Raw genomic sequence first — 18,845 nt, 5'->3', positions numbered from 1 at the left:
TTCAACATCAACCTTGGCTTACTAGATGATCAGCCTGTAACTGATTTCATCAACAATATGAACAACACACTTCTCATACCAACAATAACTAAACCAACCAGGCTCACTGAGACAAGTGCAACCCTAATAGACCACATATGGACCAATATACTAGCCCCCCTTAAATCAGGGATAATCACAGATAGCACTACAGACCACTACCCTACCTTCCTCCTGACAAACATTAGTAAACCACCACTTGAATTCAACAAAGTCTCATTTAGACTCCATGACGAGGCCTCAGTAAGGAAGTTCACAGCTGACCTAGAGACTGTTGATTGGCCTACAGAATTCTCCAAGGCCAATGGTATTGATGACTGGACAGACATTTTTCTTAACAAATTACTTAGACTATACAACAAACATTGTCCTATAAAAACAAAACAGATCACAAACAAACGGCTTGGTTGCCCATGGCTAACCAGCACCATTCTGAAATCCATTGACAAGAAACACCAATATGAAAAGCAATATAGACAGGGCTTAATACACAAAGATACTCTTAAACACTATTCATCAGCTCTCACCAAAGTAATAAAAAAAGCCAAACAACTATACTACAGTAGATTCACAGACACTAGAGGAGATATAAAAAAGACCTGGAAAACACTCTCTCAGATTCTAGTGACCCACAAACTGAGAAAAACCAAGAATATTGTCCTAACTAAACCTAATGAAACACCACTACATCCCACTGACACAGCTAACAAGATAAACGACTTCTTCTCAAACATAGGATCTAATCTCGCCAGTAAAATCCCACATACCAATGCCCATGCCGGGGACTACCTAGATGGAAATTTCCCTAATTCCTTCTATCTTGCACCAACTGAGCCCACGGAAGTCATTGAGATCATAAAGTCACTTAAAAATAACTCGGGAAATCTGTCTCATGTCCCACCATTACTGTACAAGCGAGCGGCCCATGTCCTTTCGCATGCTATTTCATTACCTTTTAACAAGTCAATAGAGACTAGCACCTTCCCGAAACTACTCAAGATGGCAAGGGTTACACCAATACATAAAGGTGGTGACCCTACAGACTTAAACAACTATAGGCCAATATCTAACTTACCATTGCTATCCAAAATCTTTGAGAAACTCGTGCACAGGAGACTGTATTCATTTATAACGGCTCAAAACATACTCAACCCCTGCCAGTTTGGATTCAGGAAAAATAAAAGCACTAATGATGCAATCATAAAAATGCTAGATCTGCTTTACACAGCATTGGAAAATAAGGAATATCCACTAGGAATTTTTATTGACCTAAGAAAAGCTTTTGACACAGTAAACCACGAAATCCTACTCCACAAACTTGACCACTACGGTATAAGAGGCCATGCGCTTGCTTATTTCAAATCTTACATTACTAATAGGTATCAGTACGTCACCATTAAAGACACAGCATCAGCAACACGGCCACTTGATACTGGAGTTCCGCAGGGAAGTGTCCTTGGTCCCCTGCTCTTCCTCATATACATCAATGACCTTCCAAACGTATCCCAACACCTGAAACCCATTCTCTTTGCTGATGACACGACTTATGTCATCTCTCACCCTAATCTTGCCACCCTCAACACCATTGTGAATGAGGAGCTGATTAAAATATCGACTTGGATGACAGCCAATAAACTTACGCTTAACACTGACAAAACTTACTATATTATGTTTGGTAGCAGAGCAGGAGATGCACAAATTAACATTAAGATTGACAACACTCTAATTACCAGAAATAATGGGGGAAAATTCCTAGGCTTATACCTTGACAACAACCTGAATTTCAGCACCCATATCCAGCATATAGCCAAAAAAGTATCCAAAACGGTTGGGATCCTCTCCAAGATACGATACTACGTGCCGCAAAATGCCCTTCTCACACTATACCACTCACTTATTTATCCATACCTCACCTATGCTATTTGTGCTTGGGGATCAACTGCAGCAACACACCTAAAGCCAATAATAACCCAACAAAAAGCTGCAGTAAGAATAATCACTAAATCCCATCCCTGGCAGCACCCCCCCCCCCACTCTTCAAAGATCTAAACTTACTCCCAGTTCAGTACATCCACACTTACTACTGTGCAATCTATATCTACAGGGCCTTAAACTCTAATATCAACCTTGACCTAAAACGCTTTCTTGATAGTTGTGACAGAACCCACAGGCATAACACCAGAAACAAACATCTCTACGACATTTCCCGTGTCCGACTAAACCTTTACAAAAATTCAATGTATGTCAAAGGCCCTAAAATCTGGAATACCCTACCTGAGAACTCTAGAACTGCAGACACATTCATCACCTTCAAAACTACCATTAGAAAACATCTTATCTCCCTGATACACCCCGTCAACTAACTACACGAATACCACCTGGTGGTTCACACTTACACTCGCTCACTCATTTGACCATAAACAGAAATATTAATCTCAGTCTTAAAATAATGAATCCTGTGATACTCCAATACTGAAACTATATATTGTGCCAAAACAAAAGCATTCACATTGCTAAACTCACAAACTAGTATTTAGTCACTTAGCCATAATGCCAACTTACCTCATAATTAGTAATATTTTACAATTAAGAATAAAACTAAGTATGCCCGAAATGCCTAGCCATGCTAAGCGTTCTAGTGGTACACTCTGTAATCACAATTTTACTACATGTAAACCAAACAATAACCAAATTTCTGTAAACTCAGCATTGTAATCCTTATAGAGAATAAACTTTGAATCTGGAAAAAAGGATGATGAGCGTGTACCTAAAACGAAGTTATATAAGGGAGGGGGGCGGGAGGGGAGGTGGACTTGTGCGAGTACGTAAGGATATGCAACGGTGGTGGGGGGGGGGATTTAATAGTTGGTGAGGCCATGTTGAGGTTATTAATGACAGTGAGGGATCCGTCGTGTGTTAAATTGCGGGTCCTCGAAGGAGTGGAAGGTAGGTCAGTGGTGGCTGCTGTTGAAGAGGCATACCCTATGTATGCGTGGAACGAAATATGGACGCGTCTAAAACAATTACATGTAAAACCGGGTGTTCGGGAGGTAATGTTTAGATTTTTACATGGGATTTTGCCGTCTGGGGTTGTCCTATTCAATAGGAGGATAAGGGAGGGAGGGGAATGTAGAGCGTGTGGAAGCATGGAGACAATTTTGCATGCGGTATATTTTTGTGACTGTATAGAAGTTGTGCGGGTCTGGTTAGGAAAGGTGTTCAGGTTAGTGGGTGGGGGAGGGTTGCAGGTGTTGCGGGCTTTAAGTTTGGATATAGGTGGGGTGAGTAAGATGGTGGAGAATGCAGTGGCGTATTTGGTCACGGATTTTATATATACGTCATGGGCCATGAGGGAGGTGGGCGTGGATGAGAGGATAAAGGTGTTAGTTGCGACATTTTACAGAACTAAGTGTCGTAATAGGGAAATTTACGGAGGGAGTTGGGAGACTGCTTTTACTGAGGGCTATCGGAGTTTTCGGTTGAGGGATTTATGGGATTTACGTGCAATGTAAGAGGTCGCGGCGGGCTGGCTTCCCGATAAGGACAGTGTGAAAGGGTTTAGTGTGGAAGAGAATGAATATAGTACTGAGACATAAGTGCCTTTGACTGTGTGATGAGCGGGTTGTGTGTTGTGAACTATACAAGTTCTTCAATTTAATTATTAATTATGCTAATGACAAAGGACGACAGACGTCGTAATGTGATGGAAAATTATATATCTGCAACGAAATTATTGGTATGTGTGTAATGAAATGACAATGTGGGTGCACTGTGTGAATGCGAAATATATATATACACATGAAGTATTGCGTGTGGTAGGAAGGCTTCAGTATTTATCGACGTGTGAAGGTCATGCACTGTTATGTTTTGTGCTAACAGACTTACATCTTAGTAGTGGTTTTAATGATATGGGTGAAATATTTTTAGAAAGCTTGACTTATCCTGTTTTCTTAATACATATTGTTTTTTCATGGGAGCTCTATAGAGCCCGTAGGTTTAGGTTACCATTGAATTGATATATATTATAGGGTAATTGATGGATGACATAGTATTAGGTTTTTGTAGTTTCACTGGTTGTGTTGTAAAGTGTATGTAACATATGTATATATTTATAACTTCCTGGAGAAGGTGATATGTTTGGGTGTTTAGTAGATATACGTTGTACATGATTCATGTAGAATTGAATTTTATATTATATCAATACATTGAGTGATACTGAACGTATCATGTTGTTCAATATGGAATAATGAAAGTATTTCATACAGTATACAGTTACATATAAAGATTGTTACGTGTCAGGTGGATTGACATGCAAGAAGGGGGGGGGGGTAGTGTTTTCAGAATGTAAGGTGTACATTCCGTGGCAGGATGTACAATGTAAGGTGTACATTCCGTGGCAGGATGTACAATCAGGAATGAGATGTACTTGCCAAGGAGTCTTTAGGTTAGATTTAGTGTTCCAGACATAATGTCATTACTTCAAGGATTGGAGTGGTCATTGTTTACTGTACAGATTTGTCTTTCAGATGTAATATGTTAATTGGAAAGTACATGTACTATGCAGAATTTTTCATCACTGTTTTCACTATGTAATTTGTCGTTTATTTTTATGTACTATGTATGTCTTTTAAATAAAATATAAAAAAAAATAGTATTACAGCATGAGATAAAATGCCAGTGTATCATTTAGAGTGCCGTAACGTAGAACGATAATTACCCTGAATGTCGTGTATTAATAGTTTCAATACGTGTATGATAGTTCTACCATATGCTGCGTGGTAGTTTACTAATTGTTGTATTTCCGTTACTTATTTTCAGGTACTCGCTAAAGTCATGTCCAGAACTTAATATTAACGATACATCTGGGAGTGTGACGCTGGTAGCGAAGCTGGACTTCGAAGAGAATCCTGTTGTCACTTGCACCGTGGAAGCTCGGGATGAGTACGGAGCCTTGGATGGTAATGCAGGAACCTGTGACATCGAACTGCTAGTGGAAGATGTTGTGGATGAACCTCCAGAATTCACACATGAAACAGTAAGTATTAATATAAGCCTGGTAGGTAGAGTGGTGTGTGTCTGGCAGGTGGATCAAGCCTCCAACACTCCTCGTGATAAATGACCCGCTTGGGTTTGCTGCATCATATAAATATACTACCACTCCTACTACTGCTATTACTACTACTACTGCTACTAATATTACTAGTACTACTACTGCTACTATTACTAGTACTACTACTGCTACTACTACTACTACTACTACCACCATTATTACTACTACTGCTACTATCATTATTGCTACTACTGCTAGTACTAATATTATTAGTATTATTATTAATAATATTATTATGAAAGACTAGGTGAACCATAACATAGATGAGAGGGATGGAAGGGTATTGAAGAATTTGTGAAGATAAAGAACTTTATCTATGGAGGCAAAAGAGGAAATGTATCTGAGAATAGTGGAACCAGCACCGTTACATGTGTCTGAAACATGGGTTTTATAAGTTGCAGTGAGGAGGAGGCTGGAGGCAATGAAAATGTCTCTTCTGAGGACACTGTATGGAGTGAATGTTATACAGAGTATTCGGAGTTTGAGGATTAGAATGTGTGGGGTTACAGAGAGTATAAGTGAGTGGAGAGAGGAGTTGATGTGGGCTGGAAAGGTGGGCTGGAGAGGTGGGCTGGAGAGGTGGGCTGGAGAGGTGGGCTGGAGAGGTGGGCTGGAGAGGTGGGCTGGAGAAGTGGGGTGGACAACCTGTGCTTAACGATCCTCAGGACTAAAATATTCTGGACTAACGATCTTAGACTGGAAGGAAATGGTGTAATATGCTGCACGATTCGTAGGGCACTCAGCTCACACACTGAGGTCTGGGGGTCGATCCCTGGTACGGGTGGAAACATTAGGACGTGTTTTCTTAAGACACCTGCTGTCGATGCTCGCCTATCAGTAAAATGGGTACCTGGGTGTTAATCGACTGGTGTGGGTCGCATCCTGGGATAAAATTGACCTAATATGCCCGAAATGCTGAGCATAACAAGCGGCTTGCTATATAGTAGTATGTATATCATTAATGTCAGCTATGGTCTGTATACCTTGTACATGTACTTGTAGAAATAAAGATTATTATTATAACGCAATTCTTTATTGACAACGTTTCACCCAACGCTGTCAATAAAGGCTCGCATTAAACTGCATTCAGATATATATTTACAACGCTTCTCTTTTACAGAATTTCGTTAATGCAGCAGCTTTCAATTATATCCATTCATCATTTATTCACACTTCCTACAATAAATATATTCACTCGCTATAACCTAAGGATGAAATTTTTAGGCCTATGACTTTTTTAGGCCTAGGTCTATTGCACACTTAATATATGATAGTGTAAACATGCTACCAGACTTTTATATGCATTTGAAAGTGAGAAAAAAGGTATGACTCACTTTACAGCTATTTTTAACTATACACCAGTAGCCCGGAACGTAACCTGCTGTATAAGCGGGGCCCTCCAGTAGCCCGGAACGTAACCTGCTGTATAAGCGGGGCCCTCCAGTAGCTCGGAACCTAACCTGCTGTATAAGCGGGGCCCTCCAGTAGCCCGGAACCTAACCTGCTGTATAAACGGGGCCCTCCAGTAGCCCGGAACCTAACCTGCTGTATAAGCGGGGCCCTCCAGTAGCTCGGAACCTAACCTGCTGTATAAGCGGGGCCCTCCAGTAGCTCGGAACCTAACCTGCTGTATAAGCGGGGCCCTCCAGTAGCCCGGAACCTAACCTGCTGTATAAACGGGGCCCTCCAGTAGCCCGGAACCTAACCTGCTGTATAAGCGGGGCCCTCTAGTAGCCCGGAACCTAACCTGCTGTATAAGCGAGGCTTTCCAGTTGCCCGGAACCTAACCTGCTGTATAAGCGAGGCTCCAATTGGAAGTTTAGTTTAATATATCTATTTTGCACCTCATACCCACCCTGGAGTATACCTGGAGAAGGTTTCGGGGGTCAACACCCCCGCGGCCTGGTCTCAGACCAGGCCTCGTTGTGGATCAGGGTCTGATCAACCAGGATGTTGTATTAAGTTGTATAAAGCTCCTGGAGAGCGAAACGTTGCCACAATAAAATGTCACATTAGTTGCAATTGTGTCCTTTGACCTAACCAGGCTATTACCGCTGGCCGCACTTAAACCGACGTAAGAACCACAGCCCGGCTGATCAGGTACTGACTTTAGGTGTCTGTCCAGCGCCTTGGAAGAAACAAAAATAATTTTTTTCATGTAGTTTCCATACTTTACCCAAGTTTGTCAATTTCAGGTCAGTATGTCAGTGGTTGAGAACAGTGATCAAGGGACGCTCTTGGACACAGTCGAGGCGCATGACAAGGACGCAGATGCCAGCATCAGTTTCAGCATTGACTGGGATGCTTCAGAGGCTTTTAAGGATGGAGAAAAGGTTGATGTTAATTTAATTACAAAGTAAGATTTATTTACTTTTAATTTGAAAATAGTGTTTGGAGAGGGGGGGGTGTTTGTGTGTGTGTGCACTCACCTAGTTGTGGTTGCAGGAGTCGAGTTATAGCTCCTGGCCCCGCCTCTTCACTGATCGCTGCTAGGTCCTCCCTCTCCATGTTTCATGAGTTTTATGATACCTCTTCTTAAAGCTATGTATGGATCCTGCCTCCACTACATCATTCTCCAGACTATTCCACTTCTTGACAACTCTGTGACTAAAGGAATACTTCCTAACATCCCTGTGATTCATCTGAGTCTTCAACTTTCCAATTGTGTCCCCTTGTTGTTGTGTCCCATCTCTGAAACATCCTGTCTCTCTCCACCTTGTTAATGGCTCTCGGTATTTTATATGTCGTTATCATGTCCCTCCCTCTCTCGTCCTCCAGTTTCTTCAGGTGTGTGTGTTTACATGTGTTAGTTACTATTTTCACATGAGGTTGTCAACTACTACAACTATTACTACCACAACTAGTACCACCACCAGCACTACTACAACTACTTCCACTACTACTACTACCACCTCTACTACTACAACTACAACTACTACCAGTACTACTACTACTACTACTACCACCACCACTACCACTATTACTATTACAACAATTACTGGTATTCAGGGTCAGCATTGCTAACCTACATTAAGTTTACTTGGCCGAATTTCCCTTCACTAATCCCTCCTACTTTCAGACACATCCTGTCACCTCCAAGTGTTGCAGTATCTTTTTTACATAGTAGTACATCTGTGTGTCTCATCATAATACACCATAATTATTAAAGGGGTAGATCAGTAAGCCAGTGAAAGGCTGCGGTCAGGTGACCAAATGCTCCATCGGCGGGTCATCATCTGAGACCCGTGTCAGGAAACACTTGTTTACTATAAGGCCAGACAGTGGTTCTGCTTCCCTCAGCGCCAATGTCATGCAGGGGTTCCAGTGATTGTGTTTGTGTTCAGCTCCTTTAGTAATTCTATCATTCCTTTCCTTATGTTGATGTTTTCTCACCTGTGTTGGTTTGTCCTGACTGTCCTGCTTTCAGCTAACTCCTTGTTGTCTGTCGTCTGTCAAGAAACCTTTCCAATCTTCAGCTAAGTTCTTTGCTGTCTTCCCTGTCTTCCTTTTTGGCTGCTTGCCCATCCTTTCTAGCAATCTTACAGTTATCTTGGCAGTAATCTTACAGTAATCTAACCAGCAATCTTTCAGTAATCTTATCATATTCTTAGCAGTAATCTTGTGAGTTATCTCACAGTAATCTTACGAGTTTGACATTTTTATCTTGCTTAATCCCAAAGTCGGTATATGACTGGAAGTTAGGAAAAATCCTACACATTTCCGAACGAATATTAAAACGAAATTATTTTTTCCTACAGATGGTTTACCATAGACACATCTGAAACACCCAGTTCAGAAAGCAGCTACTACTTGGCGGATATAAAAGTCGGTGAAAATTCAATTGATCGGGAAGTAGTGGACTCGGTTAATTTGAAGATTGTTGCTGTAGACGAGAACACAAAAGTGAATTCTAAAAGCACCTCAGGTAAGACGTTAGCGAAGAGAAGAGGGTGATGAAACCTCAAGAGGGTAACTGACACGCGAAAGTGGACTGGGAAAAATCCACTTGTAGACAGAAACAGAATGTATAAACTATATTTTCCGTCATAGTCAGAGATGATGATCTTTAGCGATGCTGAGGAAGGTCTCATATAGAGGTCGACATGGCACATTCGCATTCACCGTCAATCCTTTCATCGTTGTCCTAGCAAAATCTTGCTGGCATCAGAGTTTAGATGGCCTTCCCAACTGCAGCTTCCTCACACTTCCTCCTTTAAAGTGCAGACACTGTTCTTCCCACTTCCAGGACTCGAGTCCAGCTAACCGGTTTCCATAAATCCCTTCATAAGTGTGTCATAACATAGTGTTTCATGATGTCTCGAGGGCAGACAGGTGATATAGTCACACATATATAATACGGTATATTATGTACATTTAACCTAGAAGAACCCGGTAAAGTCAGTATGACATTTCCATTGTGATGTTTGCCAACGATATTGACAATGAGACAACGTTTCGCCCTAAGATGACAAAGTAGCAGGGAGAATTTAGGAAGGTCAGAGGATGTGTAGGCCAGGTAATTACACTGAAACATGTAAGTGAATAGTACTTAAATTATTAAGGATATAAGTTCTATGTTCGGATTTAGAAAAGGCGTGTGATAGGATGGATAGGGCAACCATGGGGTAGATGTTTCAAATATATGAAAAAGGTGGAAGTTACTAAAAGCAGTTTCATAAGAATTTTTAACGGATAGAAAGCCTCTGGAGAGTGGGAGACACTGTTTTCCAGGGATGCCTGATGTCATCATTGTTGTTTAGCATAGTTAGAGATGAAGCTGTAAAAGAAGTGAATGCTGGGGTGTTGTAGAGAGGTGTAGGGTTGCGCTATTTTGAATCTGATGTGAAGAGGGAGTTGTCACAGTTGCTCTCTACCGATGACACAGTTCTTTGTAGAGATTATGAAGGCAAGTTACAAATGTTAGTGGACGAATTTGGGAGTGTATTCACGAGTAACTCGCAACTGGCAGAAGAAACCTGTAACGACATTTTGGTTCATCTTGGATAATTGTCAAATGAGGGTATCTAATATAAGGAAAATAAAGGCGAGCACACAAAAGAGAAAGGTAATGAGGCTAACAAAAGTATAGGTAATGAGATATTGAAGAGAAAGGTAATGAGGCTAACAAAAAGGCTGGGTAATGATAGGTTAAATATCATATTGCAAGGAGGGAGTATGGAGGAAGTGACTGTATTTAGATATTTGAGAGCAGTCGTGTTAGCAGATGGGTCTATGAAAGACGAGATGAACCACTGAATAGATAAGGAGACGAAGGTAGTGTGTCGAGGCATCTGCATATAGAAAGTTTATCTATGGTGTCAAAAAGAGTGGGAATGTACCGGAATATAGTGGTACCAACACGTTTTTATGAGTGTCGGGTCTTGAACCGTTACAGGGAGGAGGAGGCTGGAGGCAGTGGAGATGTATTTGGGAACAATGTGTGGTGTGAATATTATGCACAGAATTCGGAAAGTAGAAGTTAAAAAGCGGTGTGGTATCACGAAGGTGAGGGCTGAGAGGGTTGCTGAGGAGGTTTGTGTATACAGCGAGCATGGGAAGGAATGAGATACCTGGAAGGTGTTTCGGGGGTCAACGCCCCCGCGGCCTGGTCCATGACCAGGCCTCGGGGTGGATCAGAGCCCGATCACCAAGGCTGTTAGTGCTTGCCGTACGTAAACTGACGTACGAATCACAACCCGGTTGGTCGGGAACTGACTTTAGGGCCAGAGTAGTATATAAATCTGGGATGGCAGAAAGGAGGGGTAGAGCACGTACCAGAACCGGCTAGCAGGAGTGAGATAGAGGAGAGTTTTGAGTGTGAAGGGCTTGAGCATCCAGCAGGCTTGTTTGAGCCTGTTAGGAGTGAAAGAAGACGAGTGGTTTTTAATGAACGTGCTGTTGGAGTGTGAGCAAGGTAACATTCATGAAGGGATTTAAGGAAACTCGGTTAGGCAGACCAGAGTCCTGGAGGTGGGACGTACAGTGCCTGCACTCTGAAGGACGGGTGGAGATGTTGTAGTCGGTAAGGTACTCTAAACTATGATGTCAGCTGGCAAAACAGTGATTGAATAATTGGCGAATGTGTTTCCTCTGTCTGGTGTGAGACAGCAACTGAGGTAAAATTATTATTATTATTATTATTATTATTATTATTATTATTATTATTATTATTAATGGGGAAACATTAACACAGTAGAGGTTGTACAGCTCCTGGGAAATCGGAAGCAATCAGGTTAGACCTTAAGAAAAGTAAAATTACTCCAATTTCTTGGATCCAGAGCCCATACCAGCAACCAGTTACATTGATTCAGTAAAAAAAGGCAAAAAAATAAACAAAGAAACAATAGCGATGGTATAATTCCATTTGCTAGGAAGAAATAGTAAACAGAAGGGACCCAGAACATGATCCACTTCCTCAGATGCTAACACCTGCATCTTCACTCTTCAACAGCAATGGTCTCGATCACCATCAACGACATGAACGACTCTCCTCCGGTCTTTAAAGATCCGGGCTCGAATTCCGTCCCTGAAAATTCCCCTCCAGGTACTCCGGTCCTGACTGTTGAAGCCAGTGATCCGGACGTGGATGACACCATTACCTTCTCCATTAAGTGAGCACAGTTATTTGATCCATCGTAACTTAGTGATAATTCTGTTACATATATATATATATATATATATATATATATATATATATATATATATATATATATATATATATATATATATATATATATATATATATATATATATATATATATATATTCAAAACAACCACTCTGAAAAAATAGAGAAATTCCAAGCGCTTTCGTGACTACTCACATTATCAAGGAATTATGAAAGAAAAGCATACAGGGAAGCTATATAAGGGGTCAGGCCAGCACCTCACTATCAGATCCCACAACGGTTAAACTGGTAAAAATCTCGAACTAAGATTAAAACAACATAAATATAGCATTAGAACTGGACAAGATTCCAATGCTCTATTTATTCATGTAAGAGATTTTAACCATCCAATTGATTTTCAAAAGTTGAGAAAGTAGTATCAAGCAAGTCCATGGTCGACAGGAATATAATTGAATCTTGTTTCATAAAAAAGCAGTTTTGACAATAATATGAATATTTCCTTTGGTTTATATAAATTAGATCCATTTATAATTAATAGAATTTGGGAAGAATTTAATAATACACTGGACAAATAATTTTTAAATTTTCTTGGGTAGAATAGTTTGTGGTGTGAGTTGTGCAAAGGACCTATCCAAGTTGGGTCGGCGCGCGTCAGGTGTTTAACCGTTGTGGGATCTGATAGTGAGGTGCTGGCCGGACCCCTTATATAGCTTCCTTGGATGCTTTACTTTCATAGTTCCTTGATAATGTGAGTAGTCACGAAAGCGCTTGGAATTTCTCTATTTTTTCAGAGTGGTTGTTTTGCATATTCCGAAATCACCTGTTTACTGTGATCTTATTGCATATATATATATATATATATATATATATATATATATATATATATATATATATATATATATATATATATATATATATATATATAATGTGTTATCCCCCCTCATCCCCACGTAAGATCTTTCAGTGAACCAGTGTTTTTACAATACATTATTGTATTTTCTATGTATTACAAGTCTTTAAGACTTACGATTGTGAAGAATCACGCAAATTATCTGACTTTTGTTTTACAGTGATGACACGTACATGTACCTGGGCGACACTACTGTTGTTAATGGCGCATTCAGAGCAGAGATTTTAGTGTATGACACAAATATCGACAGAGAGAGTATTGCAGAAATCATCGTCACTGTAACAGCTAAGGACTCTGCCGGTCATACTCAATTACTTAAAGTAAATAAAAAAGTAATGTATTCTGTGGGTTTATAATTATCTTGGTTTCTGGGCCATTGTTAACCTCTGAGTTAAATTTATAAGCTCATCAGGTCCTGGGACGCACTGTGATTAGTTCAAGCTCATTCGAGCTACAGTCGTTCCTCTGAACGAATCCACTGGGACTTCCTACTCATCTCTGCAACATTATAAGGTTCTGATGTGTTGATTGCAACTCGCAAGGCCTAGATATATCATTCAACTCCCCCCATGGTTCTTTTGCATCTTGTATCGCTTGTTCGCGATAATTATATATTGTTATTATATATAATAGCTTATAATTTGTACATCTTACAAGCATCTTTCCCCATACAACAATAATTTATTGCAACCAACTTGTTCTTTTTCAGATTACCATTACTGTCGAAGATCTAAATGACAATAAACCCGTAATGGAACCAGATAATTGTGATGTTGATGTGCCGATACACGTAAAAGAAAGCGAGAATAATGGATACTACGTAACAACTGTCCGAGCAACAGATGCTGACAAGGAAGGTGTGTCCAGCAAGAACCCTTCGTTAACGAAATTAGTATTGCTATATTCGTTAGGGAGAGAGCTAGAGCCGTGTGGGTCAGAGGAACGCCTGATTAATGTCGTCGTGAGAAATTAAAAGGACCCCAATGGAAATAAGTCACTGTGTCTTTTTTTGGGTTATTCTAGGTTCTCTACACATATGCTGCTAAGTATGATAATCTGTGTAATTCTATTTGTGTATACCTGAATAAACTTACTGTGAAAGTATTCATTAAAGTAGGTAGTACTCACGCCACTCGGCTGGATCCAGCCGAGTGGAGTGAGTACTACCTACGTAATTTGATGCAGTGTAGGTTCAAATCCTGCTGTGGACTGAGAGATATGTTTGTAAAATATTTCGCCCATTTGAGACTTATTAAGCGTTATTATATTATATTGTATGCAGAACAACCGCCGTGAAAAAATAGTGAAATTCCAAACGCTTTCGTGATTTCTCACATTATCAAGGAACTATGATAAAGTGAGAAATCACGAAATTGCTTGGAATTTCACTATTTTTTCACTGTGGTTTTTCTGCATATTGTGATATCACCTGTTTACTGTGATCTTATTGCATTATATTGTGTATATATATATATATATATATATATATATATATATATATATATATATATATATATATATATATATATATATATATATATATATATATATATATGCAATAAGATCACAGTAAACAGGTGATTTCAGAATATGCAAAACAACCACTCTGAAAGAATAGAGAAATTAAAAGCGCTTTCGTGACTACTCACATTATCAAGGAACTATGAAAGCAAAGCATCCAAGGAAGGTATATAAGGGGGTCTGGCCAACACCTCACTATCAGATCCCACAACGGTTAAACACCTGACGCGCGCCGGCCCAACTGGACAGGTCCTTTGCACAACCACCAACAAACTATTCTACCCAAGAAAATTTTTAAAATTATTATTTGTCAAAATAATAATTTGTCAAAATCATAATTTAAATTTTTTTTTTGGGTAGAATAGTTTGTTGGTGGTTGTGCAAAGGACCTGTCCAGTTGGGCCGGCGCGCGTCAGGTGTTTAACCGATGTGGGATCTGATAGTGAGGTGTTGGCCAGACCCCCTTATATAACTTCCTTGGATGCTTTGCTTTCATAGTTCCTTGATAATGTGAGTAGTCACGAAAGCGCTTTTAATTTCTCTATTCTTTCAGAGTGGTTGTTTTGCATATATATATATATATATATATATATTTATATATATATATATATATATATATATATATATATATATATATATATATATATATATATATAATAATTATTATTATTATTATTATTATTATTATTATTATGATTATATTCCGCAGAGCCGCACAACTCGGTCAGTTATGCTCTGCTCAACGAACAACTCTCCGACACACAAAACCGTCGGTTGCCCTTCATGTTGGATCCTCTCACTGGTAAGTGTGTCACTGAAAGTGCGTTTCCTTTAAAGTGTGTGTCTGTTCTAAAGTGCATGTGTGTGTGTTGCGAAGTGTTTTGATGTGTTTGTACTGAAGCGTATCTGTTTTGAAGTGTCATGTAGAACCCGTCATGTAGAACCCGTCATGTAGAACCCGTCATGCAGAACCCGTCATGCAGAACCCGTCACTTATATCCCGTTTCAACTGTTACACTAGATATCTTGCATGTATGGAATTTATGCTGTGAATTCTTGGTTACATTAGAACCTTAACCGATTGTCAAACTATATAATATACATTGTTGACAGACTTCATGATATACGTTAACTAACTTTTAGGTATAGTAACTGTGAACGAAACCAAAGGTATCTTGGACCGTGAAGAATACCCAAGGTGGGAACTCACCTTCTACGCCTACGATGCCTGTAAAACCTACGACAGTAACTGCAAAGGTATGTACAAGCAACTCCTGTATGAAGAATGGAAAGGTACAATACCTTGCCTGGAAGAATACACAAATAACCCGTTATACATAGGTGAAAGAAACTTAAGACGACGCTTCGGTCCGGCTTGGATCATTAAGTAGTCACTCTGATCGTGGGTTTTATCCCCCCCCCCCACCCGTGGTATGGTTTGTTTGCAATCGTGTCATTACGATTTCCTGAGTCACACATTCCCATGTGCGGATTATCTGTGTATAACTCCCGTGTGTTCTCCATGAGGAAGTGGAACAGAAGCTTCCTCCGTAAGCCATGAGTGTCGTTAGAGGCGACTAAAATGCCGGGAGCAAGGGGCTAGTAATTCCTTCTCCTGTATAAAATACTAAATTTAAAAAGAGAAACTTTCGTTTTTCTTTTTGGGCCACCCTGCCTCAGTGGGATACGGCCGGTTTGTTGAAAGAAAGAACTCCCGTATGGTCTCAAGGTCACGCTGTGGTTGGAACAATATATGATTTGCATGGAAGTGTTTCCAGACCGTGCTGAGACATTGTCCAGTCGCGATTGAAGGAGTGACGGGGAATTGTGCCAGAAATCAGATCAACTGAAGGGGTTGAGGGGAAATTCAGGTGATGAGGAAGTAAAAAAAAATAAAAATTCTATCAGGACAATTCACATGTGTTCTGAAGATACATTTCGATAATACATTGAGAAACGTCACTATCAACAGAAAGAAAACCGGGGTAAAGATATATTCAAAATTTTCGCCACCAGACAAGAAAAATTAAATCCCTAAAATAGAGATTAAAGCTCTCGACATGCATAGGCTGAAAGTAATATACATCTTTTGGTGTGGTTTAGAAAGACACGTAAGCAAACACTATGACATATTTATTAGAAAACGTTTCGGTCCTGAGACCGAAGTGATCAAGGTCCCAGGACCGAAACGTTTTCTAATAAATATGTAATAGTGTTTGCTTACGTGTCTTTCTAAACCAACTTGTCGGTATTTATTACCAAGGTTTATACCATCTTTTAGTGTTTATATCCAGTGAATTATGAGTATTTTTTTTTATTCGCCGGTATCCTCCCGGCCCGGGTCTTTTCCAATTATTTTTTTTTATTCGCCCGTATTCTCCCGGCCCGGGTCTTTTCCAAGTAGTGGTGACACGGCCTTGGCTCCCTATCTGGGGAATATCTCGAGACTTAAGGCTCCCATGGAAGGAGGTACAAGTATCCCTTCATCTTCGGGACCATTTTATTCGCCCGTATTCTCCCGGCCCGGGTCTTTTCCAAGTAGTGGTGACACGGCCTTGGCTCCCTATCTGGGGAATATCTCGAGACTTAAGGCTCCCATGGAAGGAGGTACAAGTATCCCTTCATCTTCGGGACCAACTGTCCCCAGGCCTAGCCACAGTCCAAAGACTTGCCCTTCTAGCAAGAAAATAAGCTATATAAAAGTATGTAAATTAATATCTAGATTAAGAATAGTGAGTTATTTTGATTTATCTATATTAATCTATTTTATATTATATACATTTTAACATGGTTAAATTAGGTTAGGTTGCTAGGTTACTTTTGGTACAAAGTAAAAATTGGCGTATCCAGAATTCGGATAAATTTAATTAACTTTTTCTCCATATAGGAAGCGAGATGTTAGTTTTATCTTCATTATCCAAAATCCATTAAAATTAAAAAAAAAAAAAAAAAAAAATCTCGGTGATGACTGCCGCACAGTCACCAGTCTTCTGTAGTGATGACTGTCTCAAGAGTCATTAATGTTATTTTCCAGTACAATGTAGTAATAACTATCTCACAGTCATCAATGTTATTTTAGTGATAAAATGTGACGACTGCCTCAGTCATCAATCTTCTTTTACAGTGCAACAAAGTGATGACTGCCTTGTAGTCATCATTGTGGACGATATTAATGACGAATTTCCTCAAAACTTTGACTGGTCCCCCAAGGATGACCCTGACCATCTTCATGCGACTGAGCTTTTGAACGAGGTAAAAATCTACATGTGTATCCTTAAGTTGACTGGTGTGGGTAGCATCCTGGGGACAAAATTGACCTAATTTGCGGGAAATGCTCTGCATAACAAGGGGCTTTCTACATCGTAATAAGTCATTGATGTCAGCTAGGCCTCTATACCTTGTATATGTACTTGTAGGAATAAAGACATTATTATTATTATTGGTGCTTTACCTACACGTGAACTATCCTAGGCAATTTACACTCTTTATAATTACTGTATTTGTGTACCTGTACCTAAATAAATGTACTAGGCAGTATGTCCCTGCTTGTTCTCACTGATCAAAGCTTAATTAGGAAAGCTATTTTACTGATACACAGAACAATTTAAGAGGAAGTTGTTAGTACTAGTAGTTTACTCAGCCTCCACAGAAACATGGCTAGTGCAGTCCAATAGTGCCTTTCTTTTGTAAGTCTATTAAGGGCACCAATAGATTTTTTTTAACACACAGGCCGTTTCCCACCAAGGCAGGGTGGCCCGATAAAGAAAAAACTTTCACCATCATTCACTCCATCACTGTCTTGCCAGAGACGCACTTACACTACAGTTATAAAACTGCAACATTAACACCCGTCCTTCAGAGTGCAGACACTGGAAATAAGTCACGTTATCTGACTTTTTACTGGGTTATCCTAGGTAATTTACACATATGTTACTTGTGTATGATAATTTATGTAACTATTTGTGTACCTGTACCTAAATAAACTTATTTAGTACAATTATCAAAGTGTAAATTACCTAGGATAACCCATAAGGCAGACAGGTAATTTACACAATTTACTATAATTGTTTGCGCCTACCAATGTTTTATTACGTGTAAACTAAATTATTTTTGTACCACAAAAAATAAAAATATTGAATTCGAATAGGCTAACTAGGCGGCCGCCCAGGGTAGCAACATTTAAAGGATCCCGAAAAAATTGTATGTTTTGTAGAGGAGCTAATTTCAGTGCTCCTGATTATAATTAATTCGTTTTATATTACTTAGCAGTATGTTTATTTATGCATTTATTGTTCCGTCCTCTCTGAGCGAAAATATAATCCTGATACGGGTCTCTGTCATATGGTGACCCCAGCTGGAGCTTTTGGTCGCCTGACAGAGGCCTTCCGCTGGCTTACTGGTCCAGTCTTTTAAAAATTAAGGTTATAATTATAACCATTTTATTCTGCGTTCCCTGAAATCTTTTGCATAGTTCTTGTCATTGTTGCATCACCAGAAATACCAGAGTCTTCGGCGTACTCATTTTTCCCTCGTATCTTAATATTTCAGGTTTGTGTTGAACAAGCCACTCTATTACAATCTATAGGCATACTATCAAAGATAAGGTACTACGTTCCACAATCAGCTCTCCTGGCACTG

General features: G+C 39.7%; 1 protein-coding gene across 1 annotated transcript in view; it reads left to right on the top strand.

Moving 5' to 3' along the window:
* Positions 1 to 18,845, top strand: part of LOC128687561 (cadherin-AgCad1) — a 107,352-nt gene that overhangs the window by 12,609 nt on the left and 75,898 nt on the right. The window contains exons 13-21 of the mRNA XM_070084114.1: positions 4,858 to 5,074; positions 7,345 to 7,505; positions 8,908 to 9,074; positions 11,601 to 11,760; positions 12,847 to 13,006; positions 13,396 to 13,543; positions 14,917 to 15,009; positions 15,351 to 15,464; positions 17,332 to 17,459. Coding sequence (XP_069940215.1) covers positions 4,858 to 5,074; positions 7,345 to 7,505; positions 8,908 to 9,074; positions 11,601 to 11,760; positions 12,847 to 13,006; positions 13,396 to 13,543; positions 14,917 to 15,009; positions 15,351 to 15,464; positions 17,332 to 17,459 — 1,348 coding nt within the window. The remainder of the gene's footprint in view (positions 1 to 4,857; positions 5,075 to 7,344; positions 7,506 to 8,907; positions 9,075 to 11,600; positions 11,761 to 12,846; positions 13,007 to 13,395; positions 13,544 to 14,916; positions 15,010 to 15,350; positions 15,465 to 17,331; positions 17,460 to 18,845) is intronic.

Source organism: Cherax quadricarinatus, chromosome 11 (genome assembly GCF_038502225.1).
Source record: "Cherax quadricarinatus isolate ZL_2023a chromosome 11, ASM3850222v1, whole genome shotgun sequence".
In the NCBI taxonomy this organism is placed as follows: Eukaryota; Metazoa; Arthropoda; class Malacostraca; order Decapoda; family Parastacidae; genus Cherax; species Cherax quadricarinatus.
The sequence above is the reverse complement of the archived record's forward strand: the minus strand, read 5'-3'. Positions and strand labels throughout refer to the sequence as shown.